The 25,391-nt window shown below is 36.6% G+C and overlaps 1 protein-coding gene and 1 non-coding gene across 2 annotated transcripts; one reads left to right on the top strand and one right to left on the bottom strand.

The window, feature by feature from the left end:
• Positions 1-1,034: 1,034 nt before the first annotated feature.
• Positions 1,035-1,106, bottom strand: TRNAQ-UUG. Its single transcript has one exon. It is a non-coding gene; the product is annotated as a tRNA-Gln (tRNA).
• A 17,507-nt stretch (positions 1,107-18,613) lies between these two features.
• Positions 18,614-20,908, top strand: LOC122056961 (germin-like protein subfamily 2 member 4). Its single transcript, XM_042618934.1, has 2 exons — positions 18,614-19,007; positions 20,136-20,908. Exons 1-2 carry the CDS (start codon positions 18,902-18,904, stop codon positions 20,681-20,683), a joined length of 654 nt encoding a protein of 217 aa, XP_042474868.1. The 5' UTR covers positions 18,614-18,901; the 3' UTR covers positions 20,684-20,908.
• Positions 20,909-25,391: the final 4,483 nt, after the last annotated feature.

Raw genomic sequence — 25,391 nt, 5'->3', positions numbered from 1 at the left:
GAATGTGATTAAGGGATTTAGGGGTCCATCTGTTTTCAAAATTTGGATTTATACGAGCTGCCATATGGCAGTGATTGGGTTATGAAGTAGATGCATAGACTTGCACCAAAAAGAAAAGTAGATGTGTAGACAAGGTTTTTACCATAGGTACGTGCGTGTAGGAACAAGACAAGGTCCCAAATGTTTATTAATAAATCTTTTCTTTTTTTTTGCTTCGGAAAATTCAAATTTGGCGCTTTTTAGGTAAATTGCATTCTAAATCACTGTTTGAGAGAGAGAGAGAGAGAGAGAGAGAGCTCCAGCAATCTAATGTTTCATCGGACTGCAAGTAAGGTCCCTGCTGCTAAGACAGCCTTGAGGAAACCTAACGGAACATGGAGTATGGAATATGATCAAAATATCCTTCGACAAAGATTTCATTCATCGGTGAACAGTGGCAGATTGATGGGACAGTCAAGATGTAATCCCCATCTCTCTCTCCCTATTGTCTGTGATTGTGACGGGCAGCCTCGGGAAAACTCAATCCTCCTGTCATATTACAGAAATTTAGCCATTTATTTTTTCTATAGTTCAACCTTGCTGTCCTTAATTTGTTACGATTTGCTGCATGGTTTAAAAGGGGATCAGAACCAGTGGAATCGCCCAATTCCAAGGTCTGAGGCCGTTTCTATATTAAAAAAAAAGAATCAGTAAAGAGTATTTTGTGTACTTAAGAGGAATTGTCTCTCGTCTAAAACTACAGTAAAAATAGAAGGAGATTTTAATTGTCTTACGAAGAAAAATTATTTCACTTAGATGCAATGCCAATATTTGAAAATAGCTTCCATTTCAAGGTTTTTGATTTATCCAAAGAATTAGGAAACAAAGACTTAATAATAAAATCTTGAGCTTCTGCACATGATGGCAGATCGATGTTCAAACTATGCACAACAAAACATAATAGTTCTCGAAGTACAGAAGGGACTGGCCTGCACATTGGGAGTAAGTGGTTCTCAATGTAATTTGAGAAACAAAATAAACAAAGCCCCCCAGTTAGGTCCTACCGGGATTCGAACCCAGGTCGCTGGATTCAAAGTCCAGAGTGCTAACCACTACACCATAGAACCGCATGTGTAGTAGATATTATTTAAAATATTAAAGAATGTAGCAAAATTAGATGAAACAAGGTTTTTTTTTTTTTTGAAAAATGTTCACCCAATTCAAATTATGATTTATTTATTAAGTTGGTAAGTCAATAATTAGCTTTAAGTTCAGATCAATTAAAGATGAAGAATAACCATGGTTGATGGAAGGAAGCAGTTGGTTTTCTAATAGTAATATAGAGTATTGGAAGGCATTCCAATCATATTGTTTATATACGACAGGATAGTTTTGTTGTCATTAAATGACTAATTAAATGGATCAATAACACATGCGTTGATGCAACAATGTGTCCAATATCATACTACTATTAAAAAGTACGTACTCCCTGTCTTTGGTATACTTTTTTAAAAAGATAAAAAAACCATTGACAATAAATAAAATAAAATAAAATAAAAAAATTCCAAATAACCAAAAACATTAAAAAAAAGTTTCAAAATGACCCAAAAAACCCTCAAAATGGAAAAAAAAAAAATAATAATTATCTCTCTCTCTATACATGGAGGAGAAAGGGGAAAGTAATTCTTGTTATTACTCTTCCTTAAATCTTTCTCTCTCTCTATACATGGAGGAGAAAGGGGAAAGTAATTCTTGTTATTACTCTTCCTTAAATCTTTCTCTCTCTCCATAATTAAAAAAATTATAAATGACTAAAAAACCTCTCAAAATGGAAGATGAAAAAAAAAATTACTCTCTCTATAGACGTGGAGGAGAAAGGGGAAAGTAATTTTTGCTACTACTCCTCTCTCTCTCTCTCCATATTTAAATCTCTATAATTTAAGAAAAAAAAAATCTAAATGACTAAAAAACCTCTCAAAATGGAAAATGAAAAAAATAATAATTATCTCTCTCTCTCTCTAAATATGGAGGAGAAAGGGAGAAATAATTCTTGTTATTACTCCTCCTTAAATCTCTCTCTCTCTCTCTCTCTCTCTCTCTCTCTCCATATTTAAATATCTATAATTATTTAAAAAAAACCTTCTTCATCTTCATCTTCTCACCCCTCAAAATGGAAGATGAAAATAATAATAATAATAATAATAATAAACTTTCTATGACTCTCTTCTCTCTCCCTCTCCCTAAATGTGGAGGAGAAAAGGGGAGTGATCATTTATTATAATTGTTAAGTATTAAAAAAGAAGAAAAAAAAAAGGCCACATAATAACCCACAATAGACGTGATTTTTCTTTCCCTAAATCATGATTACTTGATGCTTAAATTGTTATATTTTTGTGTATATATCATGCTTTCGGGCCCAAATGTATATAACTTTTATGATCAATTTGGGTATCAAGTATTTGGGAAACAATTGCTGGTATTATTATGAACATGTCTTCCTTTGAAAATACAGGTCTTATCTTAGTTTAGTAGATGTATGTTGTATTGCAGTTATTGCATTGTTGATCCTGGCAGGTTTGGGAGTTAACCGGAGATAACTCGATCACTGGCTCGATTCTGTGTGAGCGGGGTGACACATCATCAATGAAAACTGCCTTGTTACGAAAAAAAAAAATGAAAACTGCCTTTGGAAACTCATTCATTAATTTGGAAAAATTATTTAATTAGAAGAGAAATGCTTTGAAGCATTTCTACAAGCAATTCCTTTGTTGCTTGAAGATCTTCAATTTAAAGTGTAACAATATAGGTATTAGATAAGATCAAATAAGGTTCAAAGTTTACATCCCTCATTTCTTGCATGAAACTCCTAGCATTCTCTAGATTACCCTCTTTGCACAAAGATGTCATCAATGTGTTTTAATCAAATAGAGTTGGAAATAAACCTGAGCTTTTATTTCAAAGAGAAGTCTTCTTGTAGTACCAACCAGTTGCATATCATATACGTGCCAATAGAGGTAAAATCTAATCTATTCCACAAATGGCAATGACAATTTAAAGAACCAGAAAACCCAGGAATTTTATTATATATATATATATATAGTAAAAATTACAGAAGTAGGATACTTAAAGAAAATGAATTATCGGAACCTAAGAAATGGATCTCCTTGTATTTGATACTGTTAAGTTTGTCTCGAATTCTTGACCCGTTTTGAAGATTGACCCAATCTGACATATTTTGGTGGTGACCCGAATGAAACAATTTCTAAGGTCTGTGATGGAAGCAGAGGGGTTGGGCCGATATATAATGTACTGTTGCTTGTTGAGAAAGGCATTGTATTCCAGGGTTTTCACGCAGCTAGGGTTTCAGGGGGAGTTTTTCCTCGCCGCTGCTAGGGTGTAATTTATCTTCTGCATAGTGAATCATCTTCTTCTTCGCCCGAGGACGTAGCACACCACCCTGGTGTGTGAACCTCGTTAAGTCTCTGTGTCGTACGGATCTATTGTCTCTTTATTATTCGTGTTTCTTGGTGTTTGATCTTACAGATACCAAGCAAATCCACAGTTCAAGCTAGCAACTTTCATCTAACTACAATGCATCCAAATCCCAAATCAGAAATCAATTCAATGCTAAGTCGACTTACAGACCGAAGATATGACAATGGGGGAATTTTTGGTGACCCAATGGCAGCATGAGATCGAGATGGTAATAGAATGATATTTGATCAAGCATTGTGGCAAGTGGTAGAATAGAGGGGCTTCAGATTCTTCTAGAGTCAAGGTTCCGTGACGTAGAAGGATTTGCAGCCATTGAAAATGATTTCATGTCAAGGATTGCAAAGAGGAAGCCTTCCATGAAATTTAATAGCATCCAAATCCATGTTGTCTCTGTTTCTTCTTATATGTCACAACTTCCTTGAACTTTTTTCCCACATAGATTACATAGTTATCGGTTACACAAAGTCGTGAGAGATTAACAGAGAGGCAATGCGAGAGACTGAAAAGGAGATAAACTTTTAGTGACTCATGTGAACCGAGAATAACAAAGGAGAGAGAGGGGGAAAATTAACATTAAAAAATTATCTCAAATTACACCAAGGAATTACTACTCTGTTCATAGACATCACCTTGTCCATTTGCTTTGCTCCACAGGATTCCAAGCTCGAGGTTTAGGAACGTTACAAGGGCCCACTGTTGCCTGCGATAACATAGCAATTTTAGTGTGGTTTTTTTCTTTTTTGGATAACTAATATACCAATTTCAATGTTCAAGATAATTTTCCACTTTTAGTAGCTCCTCATGATTTAAATTTCTCAAACAATGCAAAGAAGCCCATTTTGAGCAAATTCAACAATAAAGGCATCACAATTTCTGTGTCTCGATGGAAGTATTTGAAAAATCAACCCTAAACTACATACACATATGATTTCAGCATGTTCCAATAGGGATCTCAACATCTCATCCTAAATACCATGTCTTTTAACCGATCTGCGTTCACCAGTGCCGAGTCAAAATTCTACACAATATTATGTCAATTTGAAACCCAGATCTGGCTCAAGTTTTAAGTTGTTCAAGTAAATTATAATTAACAAGACAGTAATAACGCGCCACTACCCAAAAAACTCATACTTTGTCAGCCCTTAGGTGAATAACACTAGAAAATCGCCACTACCAACAATAGATCCACCATGGTTGTACAAGTAACAAATCATTTTATACAATTTACATCCTTACCTGTTGATATAATCCGTAAAGCAACAAAGCAGCGTCGTTCTTGAACTTCGAAATCACGCCTTTGGATGAATTTGGAGATCTACCTGTAAGAATATTCTCTATTATTGTCCCATATACCAATTAGGTTATTGACCGATACTAATCTCATAGAATTGGATTCCAAATAGGAAACCCACTCATTGTTAAAATAGGGAAAAGAGTCCTACCCTATTTGCACACCTTGATGGGAGGGTGCAAAACTTTACATAATAGGACTCTAGGTCATCCTCCTACTCTAACTTCAATCTCATTATTGGTTCCATCACCAAGGGAGCATTAAGGGAGCTAGTGGGAGAAACCTAGAAGATTCATTGTGTTCATGATTGGGATTGCAAGGATAAAGATACAGGAAGAATATAATAGCGGTAAATTCTTCACAGTCGATGGTGAACGGTATGCGTCGACCCTTATAGTTTAATTTTGTGATTCAATGATTGTATGGCAATATCCTATCTGTTATTATTAGTAGGAATAACATCCTTCAAGTGGTATCAGAGCTGCATGTTACGCCAATGCGTTCTTGAATCACATGGAGAGTACTGTTCATGAATAGTATTTAGTACTGTTCAGTACCCATTTTACGATAAAAAAGGTGGGTGAGGTTCGGTTCACTGTTCACGGTACTGTTCATGAACAGTGCCATTACTGTTCACGACACTGGTCATGAATAGTGTCGATACTATTTACGTCACTGTTTTATGAATAGTGCCAATTACTGGTCATGATAGTACTGGACCCATATTATGTTTGTATGGTCCGATTGATCGAATTGACTTGAATGGGATGAATTGTATTAATTTTTTTTTTATATTAATCCATATGATTCATGACCAATATTATACAGACAATTGCAAAATCTTCTTTATGTTATTTGCATGGGACTCACAAGTATTGAAAAGATTTAAACTCTAATTGTAAAATAGGGTTTATTTGTTATACTTTACCCAAGGATTTATTTTTTATAATGTAATTTAGGGTTTTGAGTTTGTGGCACCCTACTTAAAAAAAAAATAATAATAATAAAAAAACCATATGTGGGGTTTAATAAACTAAACCCATTATGAAAGTCCATATTATGAGATTTAATGAAATAAACCCATTATGTAAGCCCATATTCTCTTTATGCCTTATTTCTGATTTTAATCATAATAGATATGGTTTCTTTGTACTCTCTACTTAAGTTTGTACATATTTCATGGATTGTGCATCTATTTCTACTTATGCTCTATATTACCAACTGAATTTCTATATTTTTAGAATACTTTTATGATAGAAATAGATAGAAATAGATGTTGTCTATGTCTTTATGCATTATTTTAGAATACCTATGATGTTTGGATGACAATTTATGTTAAATTTAAATTGAAAGTGTATAATTCTCAATTTTAAATGCGTTTTGGGCATCAATGATTATGTGATTAAGTTGAATGGGAGTATCCATAGGTACACATTTTTCTTGATCACAATAATTATATATGTTGGCCTTAAACATAATCGTATCACACATTCAATTTAAATTTCAAACTTTAGGGTCTTATGATGATCGTTATGTAACTGTCAAGATAGAATGGGAATATCCACAGGTATACATTCTTGATTGACTGCGTTGATCTATATATGATAGTTTAACAGTTAAATGGGATGAGAATATCCACAGGTATACGTCTTATTTTACCATTTTGACGACTTAAATATTTTACCCTAAAAATGTCTTCCATCTAATGTAAAGTGAACTATTAGCATGTTACCATCTCGATCCCACAACATAGATTATAATGATGCAATAGGTTGCTTTTCTAGAATTCTAATATTCTATTATTGAAACTCAAAGCATGATGATTGATATACATGTATTATTTACTCTTATTCATAGGTTCAACACCTATCCCTATTTCGAATAATGTGCCACTTCTGAATGGATCAAACTTTAATGACTGGCATGAAGAACTTATTTATTACCTTGCTGCCATGGATCATGATTATGCCTTGCGTAATGAGAAACCTGCTGCTCTCACTGATGAGAGCACTGATGATGAGGTTACATTACATAATTGGTGGGAGCGTTCCAACCGTCTTTGCCTTTTATATATAAAGAAGACGATTAACAAGACTATCAAAAGCTCCATACCAACTTCTGAAAATGCAAAGGAATACCTAATCAATGTAGAGAACCGTTTTGCTACTGCTGATAAATCTTTGGCTGGGACTTTGATGACCAAATTAGTAACAATGAAGTATACTAGTACTAATAGGATAGGGGACCATATCTCTGAAATGGCAAGTATATGTGTACAACTAAAACCCCTCGAATTGATAATGATGAAGGTTGCCTTGTCCAAATCATTCTGACTTCACTTCCTTCTCGTTTTGGAGCATTCAAGATCCACTACAATACAAATAAAGATAAGTGGACTCTGAATGAACTTTAGAGTATGTGTGTCCAAGAGGAAAGGAGATTGAATGACGAGGGAGGCCAGGAGGTCAATTTTGTATCCAACCAGAATAAAAGGAAGAGAGGAAATTTTAAAAGAACAATGCATCAAAGAAAGCCTCCAATCTAAAGTCTGATGACAAGGAAAAGAAAACTGACAAGTTGAAGTGTTTCTTCTGTAAAAAAGTAGAACACCTTCAGAAAGACTGTCAGAAACGGAAAACTTGGTTCGAAAAGAAGGGTAATGATTCTATCCTAGTATGTTTTCAAACCAATCTTGTTGATGTTCCTTGTAATACTTGGTGGATTGATTCAGGAGCAACTGTTCATATTTCTAATTCTATGCAGGGCTTTCTTACAACCCGAAAACCAAATCAAAATGAGAGCGTCGTCTACAAGGGAAACCAGCAAGAGTCTGAAGTTCGATCCATCGGTACTTATAGACTCATTTTGGACACTGGATTCCAGTTGGACCTTATGGATACTCTTTATGTTTCTTCTATTTCTAGAAATTTAGTTTCATTATCGAGACTTGATTGTGAAGGTTTTAACTTTAATTTTGGTGATAAGGTTGTAAACGTTTTTAAAGACACCAATCTAGTTTGCACTGGATATTTATGTGATAGCCTTTATAAACTTAATTTAGATTCTAATTTTTCTAAATCCATTCTTGCACTGCATGTGAATGTTGGATCAAAGCGTAAATCCAACAATGATGATTCCTCATCCCTATGGCATAGACGTTTAGGTCATATTTCTAGACCTAGAATGGAGAGGTTAGTGAAGCATCAAATATTGTCAAATCTAGACTTCACTGATTTCACCACTTGTATAGATTGCATCAAAGGTAAGCAATCTAAGACAAATAATGTCACACCCAGTTCACACAGAACCGGGTCAGTGACCTGGTTAACACCGGTTAACCCAAACCTGCCAGGATCATCTGATACAGTATTCCACCACAGCATACACACAACTAAGAAAGAGCTTATCAGTTCAGCAGAAGACTTAGTTTACCTGTGAATATTCTCATAATACTTGATACCCGAATTGTGATACAATAGTTAAATATATGTGGGCCCGAAGGTATGATATTTACACAATAAGAGTACAATTCACATATCAAGTACATAAAAGAAATCATCAAAAATCATAGTATACAGCTCGGCTCGGTATCAAAGCCTAGAGCTCAGCTCGGTATCAAAGGTTGAGCCCAGCTCAGCATCACAAGGTGGAGCTCAGCTCGGCATCAAAAGTAGAGCTCAGCTCAGCATCAGAACTGCGGTCCTGCAGCACAACTCTTGCACGAGTAATCAGTGCTGTGTTCTAACTCCTCAGGGGCCCACCAGTCCTCTTCAGGGAACTCAACTGTGGGACTGCCCTGTGCTCATCAGATGGATGACCTGCAAAATCATCTAAAAGAGGTGCACAAGTGGGATGAGCTCACTAGCTCAGTAAGTGGAAAGATGGACCACACAACAGTCCACACAACAAAACACAACCATATGCACTATATGCTATGCAATACATTTTAAATCACATCCACCTAAGCAACATTACTAGGTCTTTGGTTTAGTGCTACTACAACCACAGTGCGCGTATGCTCCGGGTACGAGCCGCGAACTCCATCCCGCGATACGCCCATAAGGCTGTCGGAGAAGGCCCACCGTGAGTACTCAGAAAAATAAAAATATGCCGACCACTGGCTCTCAACATAAAGTAAATGACTGAAAATTAAAGGTGCTGACTCCAGCAATTTAAAAGCAGTACGATTGGCCCTCTTGAATATACCACCAGGGTTGCCAACTGTCCTAATGACCAGCCGGACGTAATGTCTAACCGCCATAGTGACCCGACAACCGCGACCACTACTTCCCCCCAAATGGTAACCCAACACCTTAACCCCTGCTGGGAAGGGTCGTAGCACGGGTAGATGATTATCCTAAACCTCATGCTCCTATATGACAATAGTACGATTGCATAGTGCCACCGCGTCCCATACCACGGGGCACCAATGCACTCATTTTCAAGCCGACTATGACATCTAGTCTATTAATGCATCAAACACAATGATGTCCACATTTATCACAGAAGCATATTATCACTTGGCATTTAGAAAATAAACACAACACCCATGCATAACCATGTGAGGATGACTAATCTACATAGCATTTTCATGATGACATACTAGATACGATTAAATGAATGCCAAACAATGCCTTGAAACAAGGCCAAACGTCCTCTCCCCACTTACTTGTAGTGTACAAGGATTCACGCTCGGTACGGGTGAGATCCGGTGCAGGAAGCATAGGATTTGGTGAACCTATCATGAGTGAGCGGGGTTAGTACTTCACCACTTTGGAATCAAGATTAACACGATCCAATGACAAGATCATGTTTAGAATCCTAAAAGAAGGTCACACGTCCGATTTGGGTCCAATCGGACGCAAGAATCACATTTGGAGCCTCTTGGGTGGGTTGGACAGCCCACCTGTCTGACCCACCGGTCTGAACTGATGGGTAGGTCAGCCCGTCCGTTGGGCCCTAGGCCCTGTTAAGATCGGTGGACAGGGTGGCCCGACGGTCTGGCCCGTCGGTTGTGCCCGAGGGCCCTACCCTCTCAGGTGGGTGCCCACAGGCGGGCCAGATGGCCCACCGGTCTTAGCGGGAAACCTGTTGTTTCTTCCCAAACTTCCCCTAACCTTTGGGGATTCAAATGGGGCTTTTCCAAACCCATTCTTCACACATTCAAAGTCTCATAAGATGGTTCTAACCTAGATCTAGGTTAGATTTAAGGAATGGAAAGCCATCTTACCTTCTTTGCTCAAGAACACCTTCAAAACCCCAAAATCACTTCAAATCCACAATGCTTCTCCAACCTTGTAAATACTTCTTCAAATCCTTCAAGATCAACACATAAATCATCTATTAAACCTTAGATTCATTATTTCAAGGGGGATTTACAAGATCTTAAGAAACCTTACCCAAATCAAGGGTTTTACTTGGGTATGGTGAAAGTTTAAGGAACCCAACCTTTGCTCACCTCTAAACATAGATCTAGTGTTGGAGATCACTCTTCCGCGTCGGAATGGGAAGATCAAGCTTCGGCGCCGTTGACATCCATCTCTTCTTCCTCTTCCTTCTCTTCTCCTCTTCTTTCCTTTCTTTTCTCTCTCCTCTTTACTCTTCTCACCAACGTCCGAGTGTCATAATTGAGAAAAGAAAAGAAAATCATAAATGCTATATATACTTCTTAAATAACTAAGTAATTCACATGGGTGGGTCACTCAGGTGGGTGGCTGCGCCCATCTGTCTGCCCACCTGAGGGCCAAAATTTAGGATTTTAACAGAATTCGGTCCTCAGCACGAATCTCACTCTTGGCATATGATGTAATATACGTATGCGCCTTAATATACGGCTACATACCTGCTTTATCCGTACATGGCCCTATGATAGGTGTATGTACACGGCTTGGGTAGACCCGTCTCTTCTGGCACTGGCTCAGACTTGTCGGGCCAGCTGGTGTTTAAGGTTACTCTTGCCATCATAGTCCATAAGGAACCCGCTCTAACTCTCCCCGATTCGGGTCTTGTATGGTTAAACCGGGTCAACCGTGTAATCAAATCGGGTTTAAGAAGTAGGGTATTACAAATAAAGTTGCTGTCAAAAGGACCAATTCACTTATGGAATTGACACACACTGACATTTGTAGCCATTTTGATCCTTGTATAACTGGTGAAAAATATTTCATCACCTTCATTACTGATTACTCACGATATTGTTATGTCTACTTATTAAAAGGAAAATCTGATGCTTTAAATGCTTTTGAAGTGTTCTGTGCTGAAGTCGAAAATAAGTTAGACATAACTATTAAAACTGTGAGATCTGATAGAGTGGGTGAATATTATAGTAGACATACTGATGTAGGGAAAAGTGAAGGATCATTTGCCCGATTTCTTAAGTTGAAGGGTATAACCCCCGAATACACAACTCCTGGTACACCTGAACAAAATGGGGTTGCAGAAAGATGCAATCGTACCATCACAGATATGGTACGTAGCATGATGAGCAACTCCTCATTGCCTAAATTCTTGTGGAGCGAAGCATTAAAAACAATTGTGTATATTTTGAACCGGGTTCCTAGTAAGTCAGTTCCTAAAACTCCTTACGAGTTATGGAATTGAAGGAAACCTAGTTTAGGGCATTTACATGTATGGGGATGTCTTGTTGAAGCTAGATTGTACAATCCACATGGAAGAAAACTTGACCCTAAAACCATAAGTTGTTACTTTATTGATTATTGTCAGTGGTCAAAGGGTTACAGGTTTTATGCACCAACACATAGTACCAGAATTGTGGAAACTCGAGCTGTTAGATTCTTAGAGGATGGTAACATTAGTGGGAGTGAGAAACCACGTAATGTGGTATTTGAAGAACATTAATTTTCTTTACCGACTTATGTACATCATGATAACATTGTTGTTCCACGGGTGACTGTTCATAATGAACTAGTGGAACAATAAACTATAGAAGATGTACATATTCATCATGATGATGTTGTCCCATAAGTAACTATTGAAAATGATCCTATGAAACAACAAACTATTGAAGATGTATCACTCCATGATGTAGTTACCACTGATAATGCTATGAATGTTTCTTAACTGGAAATTCAAGGAAGACTTCAGAGGGTTCGAAGGTCTGCTATTTCTGATGACTATATAGTATATTTTCAAGAATCAGAGTTTGATATTGGAATCAAGAATGACCCATTAACCTTTTCACAGGTCATAAACGATAATAATTCTCTTAAATGGGTAGATGCCATGAAAGATGAGATGAAGTCCATGAGTGACAATGATGTCTGGGATCTCGTTCAATTACCAATGGACTTTAAGGCGATTAGTTGTAAATGGATATTTAAAACCAAATGCGACTCGAAGGGTAATATTGAGAGACATAAAGCTAGACTAGTTGCAAAGGGATTCACTCAGAAAGAAGGCATTGATTACCATGAAACCTTCTCTCCTGTCTCTAAGAAGGATTCTCTGAGAAGCATATTGGCATTAGTAGCTCATTATGATCTAGAGCTTCACCAAATGGATGTAAAAACTACATTCTTGAATGGGGATTTAGATGAGGAAGTCTACATGAACCAACCTGAGGGATTTAGTGATCAAGGAAAAGAAAATCTAGTGTGCAAACTTAAGAAATCCATATACGGACTTAAACAAGTTTCCAGACAGTGGTATATTAAATTTAACCATATCATTGTTTCTTTCGGATTTGTTGAGAATACCTTTGATAGGTGTATATATCTGAAACTTAGTGGGAGTAAGTTTATATTTCTGGTCTTATATGTGGATGATATTTTACTTGCTAGTAATGATTTTGGTTTGTTGAGTGATACAAAGACCTTTATTTCTAAGAACTTTGAAATGAAAGACATAGGTTTAGCTTCTTTTGTTATCGGCATTGAGATATTTCGTGATAGATCTCGTCGGATAATTGGGCTATCACAGAAAACCTATATTAACAAAGTTTTGGAAAGATATGGCATGATGAATTGCAAATCAGGTGTTTCCCCCATTATCAAAGGAGATAAGTTCAATCTAAATCAATGCCCAAAGAATGATCTAGAAAGAGCACAAATGAAGGATATTTCCTATTCTTCTGCAGTAGGGAGTCTTATTTATGCAATGACTTGTACTCGTCCAGACATCAGTTTTGCTGTTGGTATGTTAGGCAGATATGTGAGTAATCCTGGCATGGATCATTGGGTTGCAGCAAAGAAGGTGATGAGGTATTTAAAGGGGACTAGGGAGTACATGCTTACTTACAGAGCATCTGATCGATTAGAAGTGATTGGATATTCAGACTCTGATTATGTAGGATGCCTCGATAGTAGGAAATCTACATCATGATACATCTTTCTACTTGCTATTGGGGCGATTTCTTGGAAGTCCAAGAAACAGACTTGTGTCTCTACTTCTACTATGGAAGCAGAGTTTGTAGCATGCTTTGAGGCCACATCTATGGCAATTTGGTTACGAAACATTATCTCAGGACTTTGGGTTGTCGACACCATTTTGGAGCCGCTGAGAATGTATTATGACAATGTTGCTGTCATATATTACTCCAAGAATGATAAGCATTCAAGTAGAGCAAAGCATATTGAAGTAAAATACAATTTTGTGAAGGAATCAGTTTAAAAACAAGAAGTGTCTATTACACACATCAAGACAAGTTTGATGATTGCTGATCCTATGACCAAGGCATTAGCACCTAAACACTTTACAGATCTTGTAATGGACATGTGTTTATGTAAAGTTTGATGTAATGGTCATATTATGTTAGACATTTTTACTTATTTATTTAAATGATCATGATATTTGTTGTTTCTGAATATTTCTCACTTTATTATTGTGTGTACACATTTTATTTAATATATGTGAGATATTATGTTGGACCATTTATTTATAGACTTTTCTAGTCTATTCCCTACTTTTGCACCTGTTTGGATGAAATTATTAGTGTTGTGACTATGGAAGAGAGTGTGTCGTTATATGATGTATAACCGTCATGATCCGCATTAGTAGTTTTGTTCAAATATGGTATTATGATTGTGATGACATAAAGTTGATGGGTTTACTTTCAAATACTGCAGTATGATGTTATAATCCAAATTATGTTTGAGATTATAATTATGTGGTCATATGGTTCAAGTGGGAGATTGTAAGAATATTCTCTATTATTGTCCCATATACCAATTAGGTTATTGATCGATACTAATCTCATAGAATTGGATTCAAAATAGGAAACCCACTCTTGTCAAATTAGGAAAAATAGTCCTACCCTATTTGCACACCTTGATGGGAGGGTGTAAAACTTTACATAATAGGACTCTAGGTCCTCCTCCTACTCTAACGTCAATCTCATTATTGGTTCCATCACCAAGAGAGCATTAAGGGAGCTAGTGGGAGAAACCTAGAAGATCCATTGTGTTCGTGATTAGGATTGCAAGGATAAAGATACATGAAGAATATAATGACGGTAAATTCTTCACAATCGATGGTAAACGATATACGTCGACCCTTATAGTTTAATTTTGTGATTCAATGATTGTATGGCAAGATTCTATCTGTTGTTATTAGTAGGAATAACATCCTTCACTACCAAGACCAATATGCGAACCAGCGGCGTAGAATCTCTGCGGGTAAGCGAGGCCAGAGCTTGCTCTCGCCAATGCCATCCTACCGATAAAATCAAGAGAACAAAACGGTAAGGGCAATAAGGATTGTTAGGATTGAAGAGACGAATTGCTCACAATGGAATAACCAAACGATTCTGCTTCATAATTCTCTCTCTCTCTCTCTCTCTCTCTCTCTCTCTCTCTCTCTCTCTCTCTCTCTCTATATTTATCTTTGTAAATTTTTCCATAATTATTCACTCTCCAATTGATGGAGAAAAACATTACTGCCATAATGAAAGATATTGCTCCATATTTGTCTACGTAAATATCTCCTTAATTATTCACTCCCTCCCCACTCTCCATAATTATATCTCTCGTCATATTTACACTTGTAAATCTCTCATTTTTTTCTCCCCATGATTAGGGAAATGATTAACCAAGCCTCTTGCGTGTTATTGTGTGCCAACTTTTTTTTTTTTTTTTCATTTTTAATACTTAATGATTACTTCCCCCTTTCTACTCCATGTTGTTGTTGTTGTTGTTATTATTATTATTATTATTATTATTATTATTATTATTATTATTATTATTATTATTATTATTATTATTATTATTATTATTATTATTATTATTATTAATTTTATACTTTTTTATACTTAATAATTAATAATTACTTCTCCCTTTCCGCTTTACATTTTTATTATTATTATTCTTTTTCTCTTCCATTTGGAGGGGTTTTTTGGCCTATTGGAAAGTTTTTTTGGTAGATCTTGATGGTCTTTTTGTCTTTTTTGAAAAATTATACCAAAGACAGGAGTACGTACTTTTTAATGTGTTATTGTGTGCCAACTTATTTTTATTTTTTTTTATTTTTAATACTTAATAATTACTTCCCCTTTTTACTCCACATTATTATTATTATTATTATTATTATTATTATTATTATTATTATTATTAATTTTATCCCTTTTTATACTTAATAATTAATAATTACTTCTCCCTTTCTGCTCCACATTTTTATTATTGCAACAACAACAACAACAACAACAACAACAACAACAAACATAACCTTATCCCTTTATGCTCCACATTTTTATTATTATTATTCTTTTTCTCTTTCATTTGGAGGGGTTTTTTGGTCCGTTGGAAAGTTTTTTTGGTAGATCTTGATGGTCTTTTTTGTCTTTTTTGAAAAAATATACCAAAGATAGGAGTACGTACTTTTTAATAGTAGTATGATAGTATGACATTTATATCATCATCTAATTAATGAAGAATTGTTGATTTTCATATTAAAATTCCATTTTGTGACCTATTACTCTAATATGGTTAATTTGAAAATTATTTACCCTCCTCGACAATAGTTTTTGTTAGAGAAATTTCATATCCATGTTCTAATTAAGGTCTTATGATATATGATTGTGTTTGATTTTATTTGTGGTTTCTATCAAAGTGAATAAAGGCATCCAAGAAGTGTAGATAAATTTTCATTAAAAAATAATAATAATAAAAACTACTAAACTAGTATGTTAGTCAGTTAGTCCCCCACATAGAATAGTTCTATGATAGAATAACAACAAATATAACCTTATCTCAACTAAATGGAGTCGCCTATATGAATCCGATTTGAAAACGAGAACCAAGAAGTAATGAAATAAGGACCTATAAAAGAAAAATAAAAAGTCTGTTATATATGCTTCTGTTTCTTTAATTTTATTTTAAATTTTCCGTTCATCTTTCCCATGCAGGTTAGAAGAAAAAACTATAGATTTACTTGAATTGTAATTGTCCTATTCCGATTTCAGGTTCTGAAACCTCCTTGGCATTGGAGAAAATCCCCCCACCGCGCCCATAACATATGGATCTACGGCTATTGTCTACCACATGGGCTGTCAGATTTTGATGATGTGTTCTGAGCTAGCCATAGCACCGCCCATTAAGGGACGCTAGCAGCATGCTGTAGCCCCATCAGCTTATATTATTATTCAACTAAGTGGTTACTTATCCAACGCAATCATAATTAATAAGCATATTCTCAATTCTCCATTACCAGACAAACTTTGAAAGAAAACAAACCATTACAATGGACAACTGAAAAATAAAATAAAATAAAATATCTTCCTTTTTCTTTCCTCGCATGAAATGACTTCTTTTTCCTTTCCATGTATAAAATAGTTTCATCACTCCTCACTGGTATATCCCATTGTGTCGTTTGCTTTAGGAAACGTTCACCCCTAGTTAATAACTAGTACCATCGGCATTTGGACCATCCCTATTGATGAGGCCAAATATGTTTCTACCTTAAGCATAGCTGAAGTGTGTATACAGATCTATCACCTCGATCTCTCCTCAAGCAGACCTGTCACCTTGGTCTCTCTCCAGGTAGACCTGCTACCTCGATCTCTCCTTAGGCCGACTTGTCACCTTGGCCTCACCATGGATTGACCTACCATCTCGGTCTCTCTACGGGCCGATCAGCCACCTCGGTCTCTCCACAGGCTGACCTGCCGTCTCAGCCCCTCCTCATGCTGACCTGCCCCTCAGCTCGGCACACACAAGAAACACACCCAGAAGAGTGCGTACGTCCACTCCTACATTTAAGGAACGTGACCCCTGATTATAGGGGCAAGACTCAATCCACTCACGTCACCAAAAATGTCCACCCTTCTCACAACTTATATTTTCGAGGTAAAAGAGGATTATTCCCAGAACATGCCCTGGAACCCGAAATATTATCAGAATCACAGAGCCAATCCCTTCAAGGATTCCACACCTAATAGGACTCTCCACAAACTTCTCTCCTCTCTCCTGCAGCAGCCTATCAATTTCAAGATAAGCCTCCATCACAGGGGATCGAACACTTTTTTGACTAAAGCTCTATTGAGCAAACTGTTATGGAAAGATCTGACTTAGGCATCAGAGAGTCTCCCGTCGAGTTAGACCGACTCTTCCCTGTTTTCTCTTTTGTGCAGATCTATTGGAGCATCAAGGACTGCAAAGAAGATTAGCTGGTCAAAAACCACATCATTTACTAATTTATTTGAAATATGCAAAAAACCCAGGGCTGTTGATGCCGTTCCCCATGTTCTCATTAAAAAAATTTACACTACAAAATAGTGAAGAAATAATGACTCCAACTGAATTTTGAAGTGGTCCTCCTTACAGAGTTATAAATAGTGTAAGCTATTGGCCTAATTATCGAAAGTTGGTGGAGATGAGCATTCAGGTAGAGACCACCAATAATTGAGACTCGAGATCGATCATCTAACAACCCAAAATGATAAATATGATCAATATATATTAATATATATATATATATATATATATGGGGTCGGGGTTCCCAAACAAAGAAAAGATTACGGACAAAGAAAACAATTAATTTAATGCTCTACCTTATTTATAACATAGAAAAATTACAATTAGGTGAAACGTAATTGACCCGAGAAACTTGGAAAAGAGACGACGCGGAAGGAGAGCTGGCGTGCGTAGGTTTGTTGGAGGATAAGGTTAAGTCTTCTTCCTTCGTTTGCCACTTTCTTGACTTGGCCGCCATCTTAGGACCCTTCACCAAACGGTGAATCACCCTTGATCGAACCAGCCTCCACGGCTACACCACCCTTTCCTTTTCGATTTGTTACTCTCTCCATTCATTCGGTGGTGGGTGATGAGCGGTGATACGTGAAAAGCATGTCCTTTTTTAACAGTTTTATCCGCCCCCTAGGAGAAGATCGGTGCTGGAACTTTTCTTTCTTCCTGGGCCCGTTTGCACTTTCGTATTTCTAACCTATAATGTAATGAGGATATGGTAATACAATTTTGAACTGCAAAAGACATATGTATCCCTTTGTAATTCACAGAATTCACAGGGGGTGTCCCTATCAATGTCTCCCTACGTCTGGCGCAGGGACTAGGCGACCAGACAAATTTCGTAAGTTGGTAATTAATATCGGGGCTTAATGCTGTGTCATTGCAAAACCCATATAAAGCAGAGGACACACAAGTCCCAAAGCTTCTTTTTTTTTTTCAAAAGTCCCAAAAAGCTTATTATACATACATTTTTCTTTTTCGGTAAATGTCCAGAAGTTTGATAACTTGAGGTTGAAGAATTTAAACCTAACACCATTATTTCTTCATTTCATAACCCACCATTATTTCTTTATTCATACCCCACCTGTCTCTCTCTCTCTCTCTCTCCACAGGCCCTCTGAATACGGCCAAGACGCCAAAGTCCGCCCTTCATTTATTTTCCCTTCCCTCAACCGCAATCCACTGGAGCTTCAATACCGCTGCCTCCTAAAATATAAATACACCTTAATTTGGCTCTTCCATCCAGATCTCAAGTCTTCTCTCTCTTATCTCTTTGATGACACCGAGCGAGTTGTCTGTCTGATAATTAGCAGAATTAAGTGTAATCGATCGTGACATCGTCTGTCCTGTTATTTCCCAACCCAAATCAGTACAAGTGTAGGGAGATCGTCTTGCCGATTTGCTTTTCTTCCCGCATCAAAGGGTGTCCGGCACTTTAAGGATGTCGATTATTATCGCACTCTTCGTCATATGCGCTATGGTCTCCGGCAGTTTTGCATCAGATCCCGACCCGCTTCAGGACGTCTGCGTGGCGAATCTCACTTCTGGTAATCCTATTGTCCCTTCCCCTTTCCTTCCCTACGATATTTTCATAATCATCATCATTTTCCCTCTTTTTTTCTTTCCACTTTTACTTTAATACTGCTTCCTACCAAAGACAGGATCACAAAGGGGCCGGGCCTCAGCTCCTCAGAAAAGAGAAGTGCTTTACTGCTTTAAAGTTCTGATTCCTACTATTAATATAAAGGAAAACCTTACATAGGAGGAGGAGAAGATATGCTTTTATATATCTTTCTAGTTTATCGTTAAAATCTTGGGGTGATTATCGTCTTTGTACCCTTGTTTAAACTTCAAACTCCAATGCCTATGTTCGCTTTACTTTACAGTTCACCGCTTTGTCTTCTCCGGAATTTTTTTGGGTGGAAATTACTCCAAACAAAACTCCCAATCACAAATTTTTGGGTCCTTTCTTCTGACTTTCCTCAAGTTCCAGAGCTTTGTATCCTTATTCCTTACTAGATAGATCCGCCTTCTTCTTCTTCTCTCTCTCTCATGGGCTTAATTAGGAGTGCAGTTTCAGTTCACGTCCGAGAATAGTTCTGATCCATTTATGTAGAATCATTTTTCAATCTCTTCATTTGATAGATTCTATATCCATGAATCACGAGAACATTCTAGTACGTGAACCTGATCCGTTCACCGTTCACAATTACTTTTATAGTAGACATAAATATATGTGTTGGTTGGTTTGTTAGTTGGGTAGGTGGTGGTTGAGTCTCCAAGGTCCTTGATCTACTTTTCTACTACAGGGTGTCTGGGCTTTAATTAATCATTATTAATAATCCTAAGGAAGAAGTATAAAAGATGGGGAAATTAATACATCATTATGAAGATCATCAGAATTTGACTGAGGACACACTGTATTTTACTTATTTAATTAGTAGAGATTTGCTTTGAGTAGTAGGTACGTAATTGGGTAATGATAATCATCATCATCAGTTACTCGAGTTGCTTGCCATTTGCTAATATATGCCATAATTGTCATAATGAATGAATATCGGAATGGATTAGTAATGGAATTAACTTGAGAGAGCTTTTTTCAGTTTAATTAATTAATTACAGTTAATAACAGTACTCTGCTACAAACTTCAATTAATTAATTATAATTACTGCAGGGGTGAAGGTGAATGGGTATCCGTGCAAGAACGCCGGGAATGTGAGTGCGGCTGACTTTTTCTACTCGGGGCTTGCCAAGGCAGCGAAGCCCAACAACACCATGGGATCGCTGGTGACCCCGGCCAACGTGGAGAAGATCCCAGGGCTGAACACCCTGGGAGTGTCCTTGTCTCGGATCGACTACTCACCTAGTGGGCTGAACCCACCACATACCCACCCAAGGGCCACGGAGATTGTGTTCGTGCTGGAGGGAGAACTGGAGGTTGGCTTCATAACCACAGCCAACGTGCTGGTGTCTCAGACCATAAAGAAGGGTGACATATTCGTCTTCCCCAAGGGACTCGTCCATTTCCAGAAGAACAACGACGCCAAAGTCCCAGCCGCCGTCCTATCGGCCTTCAACAGCCAAATGCCAGGGACTCAGTCCATCGCCCTCACCCTCTTCACTTCCACTCCTTCCGTCCCCGACCATGTGCTCACCACGGCGTTCCAGATCGGTACCAAGGAGGTTGAAAAGATCAGGTCCAAGCTCACCCCCAAGAAGTGATCCATCCATCCATCGATCCACATTCGACCCAGCTAGCTATCTAGCTACCACTGGTTCACTGCTCACTAGCTACTGGAAATGGAATCCCCTATTAACTAATAATTGATTGGTTAAAAATATTATTCTCTCTCTCTTTTCCTTCGTAGTCAATTGCAATTGCCCATAATCTTTACCCAAAAAAAATAAAATAATAATAATATTGCCCATAAGCCATATTCGGCGCCACTGCACGTTGATTGATTCTACATTTTCTGGTCTCTTACAGTAGCTTTTATCTCTTCCATTCATAAATAACATAGTAGGATAGACATGTATTGCGGGTGATGCCGGTTCTTCATAACCTCCTTCCTGCATTTTCAGCATTTGCGTTTCTTTATATTGTCTTTTTTCCTTGTTGTGTGTGTTGTGTGGAGTGTTTCTTTTGGGACCGGAGCAACTGCACCTGCTTAATTTCTTGTCCACAGGAATAAACAATTAAAAAAAAAAAAAATCTAATTGGCTGCTCTCTTATTCTCATTCGGGTAATGCAACATTTGGTCAACATGCCTGCTTTCCTCTTCGATATTATGATAAGTGACAGTACTCCTTGGCCATTATTGATCAATCATAATCTCATAATAAACTCGTTCCTTATTTACATTTTGAAAACCAATATTTTTTGAATAATTAATTAAAAAGAAAATGTGAAATCGTTGCCTTCCGAATTCCAATGTTGAAAATGATATGAAAATTAGAACGCACATGGCCAGAAAGCATCGTCATTGATACGAGGATGGAGAATATTTGTGAGAGCGAGGAGGATCCTACCCGGGCCCTAGCTGCCTTTCTTCCATTTCTCATCTGAGGATTGTACTCTCCGATATGTATCACTCAATAACTACTATTTGATCTATTTCCTAGAACTACTTAATTAATTACAAACCACCACTCGTAAGTACATTTAATTTTCAACTTCCAATCAACATTACACGTATTTGTAATTACTTTGTAGCACATCAATTAAGGGCCTTACATAGCTTCGACACTCAATGTAGAAAATGGGATTCCGAGAACCTAAAAGACAGTATATATAGATAACAAATGAAAATTATAAACATACAATCACACAACGTATATAAGAATTACGTGTTTTGATAAGATTGTCTACGTCTACAATGATATAAGATATGTTTCACAATCAGTGAACATTAGGAATACATTCTTTCATTCTCACACCTCTCTCAAGTTGATCACATAAGAAGAACGGTCGCTACAAATATATAGTAAAACCCTATATGAATAATTTACCAAAATACCCATATATAACACCAACAATATTCGACCTCTCAACATCCATTTGGAATCAATCTCACTTGTGTGAAAGCAGCGGAATGCAACACGATGTCCGCCCAAATGCCCAATGATGCCCAACATCTAAATATTCCATGACCCTCTCTCTCTCTCTAGTCTGTGATATGTATTGATTGTAATAATTGGTATGGGTCTCTCTCACTGTGCCTGTATGATGGATGGCACACAAAGAGGAAGCTCATGTCATATAATTATTAGGGCAAAAAATTGAAAAGAAAAGGAATTTCAAGTGTATAGATGCACATAAACATAAATACCTCTCATGCTACTGATCATACAAAATCTCAACCTACTCATATTTCACAATAGTTTACTACATACCTGTTGATACATCTTTTTTCACCATAGATTACGTGGCTCGCCCGGAGGCCTATGTCCACGGAACAAGAAAGAGTTTGTATTCTACCTCACCTCTCTTCTTTGGTATTAGTTATGACCCTACCAAATACATCTCAACCATATTCCATTCTCCTTCAAGTTTGAGCGTGAACATCATGTAGGCTCAGTTTATTAAGAAAAAAACAAATGATATTTCTCTTGACTAGTAGCTTTAATTTATAAAGTATCTGCCACTTATTGTTTCGTAGAAACAAAACAATATGCATTTTCTAAGTCTGATTTTTTCATGAATCACATGACAATCAATCTCTTCATGTTTTGTTCACTCGTGAAAACCTAGATTTAATTTGCTACAATGTGTATGACTGCTTCATTGTCACAATGTAATTCCATAGGTTCTGAATATAGTACCACCAAGTCCTTGAGCAGGTAACAAAACCAATTCATTTCACTAGTTGTAGCAACCATAGCTCTATATTCAACTTCAACAAAAGATTATGAAACAATTGACTGCCTTTTTCTCTTTTAAGGGATGAAACTTGTTGCAATAAAGGTTTAGTAACTAGTAAGAGAGTGACGAGAGGTGGGGCAAGTAGCCCACTCTGAGTCACAATAGGCATTGACATGAAGATTGCTAGCCGGTGATAACAAAATACCTTTCATTGTGTATTACTTCAAGTTGCATAAAATTCAAAATGCAACATCTAGATGAGGTTTTTGAATTTTTTTTTCCATATATTGACTGAGAACTTGCATTGCATGATGACTTCAAGCATTGTTAATGTGAGATAAATCAATCTTCCAACAAGTCTTCTATATTCTTTCGGATTGGAAATAAGTTTAGCATCTTCACCATTCAATTTCATATTTTACTTTAAATAAAATTTGATTGGTTTTGATCCAAATAAACCTGCATCAATAAGCATCTCCAAGGTATATTTTGTCTGGGATAGAAAAATTCCTTTAGTTGATCTAGTCTAGCAACCTCAATACAAAGAAAGTATTTTAATGTTATGAAAATAACTATGAAGAATAATTTTGAACACCACCTTAATGATAACTAGATCATTTCTTGCTATGACTATATCAACAACATAATCTATTATATAATTCTAATAATAGAATCACAAGAAGAGACAAACAATGCGTGATTGGCCAAGGATTGTTTTGAATTCATTATATTGTAAGGGAAATGTAAATTTGAAAATTAATTGTAAGAGGATTGGTTTAAATTATACATGAGTGAAGACTGAATACAAGATTATGCTCCTCCTCATTTGGGAAAAATCGAAGGATAAAAACAAATATACTTGTTCATTAAGATCATACTGTAAAGAGAAATTATTGATATCCATCTGAAAAGAGAGATAACGTACCCTTTAATAAAAGCAATGACGAGGAGACATCTCACAGTAACTAATTTAGGTACCAAATGCCACCTATCTAGTAGGTCAGATTCTTCTACCATTGGCTCTTCTCCCATTTTCTTTGGTCTAATTCTTTTTCACCTCCCTTTAAAATCCGGTAAGCATATCCATGGATAAATTGATTAAAAAAAAAAAATGTCGAATTGTTAAAGAAACTTAAGGAGCATTATTTTCTATTTACCTACAATTGATCATTAATGTAATGATGATAGCTTTCTGTCAGACCCTTATTCTAGCATTAATAATTAGCCAATGTTCACATTTTTCTTTTTCTTTCCGGGTTAGGCGTGCCTTGCCCTTGTAGTAGTTATTTGTTCTCCTTCTATTATAAACAAGATCAGTCAAGCACATAAATATTCTAGGCGGAAACTTACACCAATGAAATGCTATTCAATTGTTTATCCAAACATTTAGTATTAGAGTTCCATACATACCTCTCGCGTATACTATGGTAAAGCCCTAGTTTTCCCTAGCCGATAGGAAGCACCTAGTCAACCTTAACCTTTTCTCTTTTTCTTTTTCTAATTTTTTTTAGGAATTGATGTGAGCACTAATACTTTTCATTTTTGGGTAAGTAACTAATACTTTTTTTTTTTTGGATATGATGGTAAGTGGTGACTAATACTTGTCATCATTTGGCTAATGCAGCGAAAACAAGAGGAAGAACTTCCATTAAAAACTCAAATCAACCTCTATTTGTGATACATGGAAAGATAGCATAATCACTGGAATATGTAGGAAATGGTTTAGAATGATATTCATACATCAAATTTAAACATATATTCCCATCCATTGGCCTAAAACCTCTCAATAGTCAAAGCCTTGGATTTTTCAAGTTTTATTTCATATTTAGCTCAGAGAAGCTAAAGACCTTGGGACTACCTACCTGCCACAAAATTTAGCACCATTAAATTTGATGATTCACCATATGGCAAAGTTAGGTGTTTCCCTATAGATTTTGATGTGCATGAGACAGCTAGAAAAACCATTCGTAAATTATTTCTTGGAATTCTTTTTTTCATTTAAACAAATGAAGCTAAAATAGAGTCGACTAGCATAAACCCAAGGGAGTAGTATAGTTGGTGAGCAATGAACTTGACACGAGCCGTAAACTTGGATGTCTTAAGTTCGACTCTCACTAGGTACACCTTGGGCCATTCACACGGGGTGAAATAATCAATTGACAAAGATTAACAAAAAAAGACTTCAACATATACCAGTATGTGTACACCCCACAAAAAAAATTCATTTTGATATACAATCATACATCTTACATAGTCAACACTTCATTTTTTTCATTTAGTTGGTGACTTCTACTTAATTATTATCAATCGAAGGGAGACATTCTTTAGACAACTCATTTTTATTATCCTGGAAGACCTGATCTTGTGGAGTTGTATAGATGTTTCTTAAGATCTCTTGTGCCTCCAGCTACGTTTAGGTAAACTTTTCACATATTTGGCAGGGATTAACAAAAATACTATTGATAAGTTTTGTCGGGTCCAAACCGTATTTCTTACCCATAAAATATGTTTGAATGTGTTAGATTTGATAGACTCATGATGTTTTAAATGATTTTAGAGGTGACCTTT

The sequence above is a fragment of the Macadamia integrifolia genome, chromosome 12 (assembly GCF_013358625.1).
Source record: "Macadamia integrifolia cultivar HAES 741 chromosome 12, SCU_Mint_v3, whole genome shotgun sequence".
Taxonomy (NCBI): Eukaryota; Viridiplantae; Streptophyta; class Magnoliopsida; order Proteales; family Proteaceae; genus Macadamia; species Macadamia integrifolia.
Note: the sequence above shows the minus strand (reverse complement) of the source record. Positions and strands in the feature narration are given on the sequence as shown.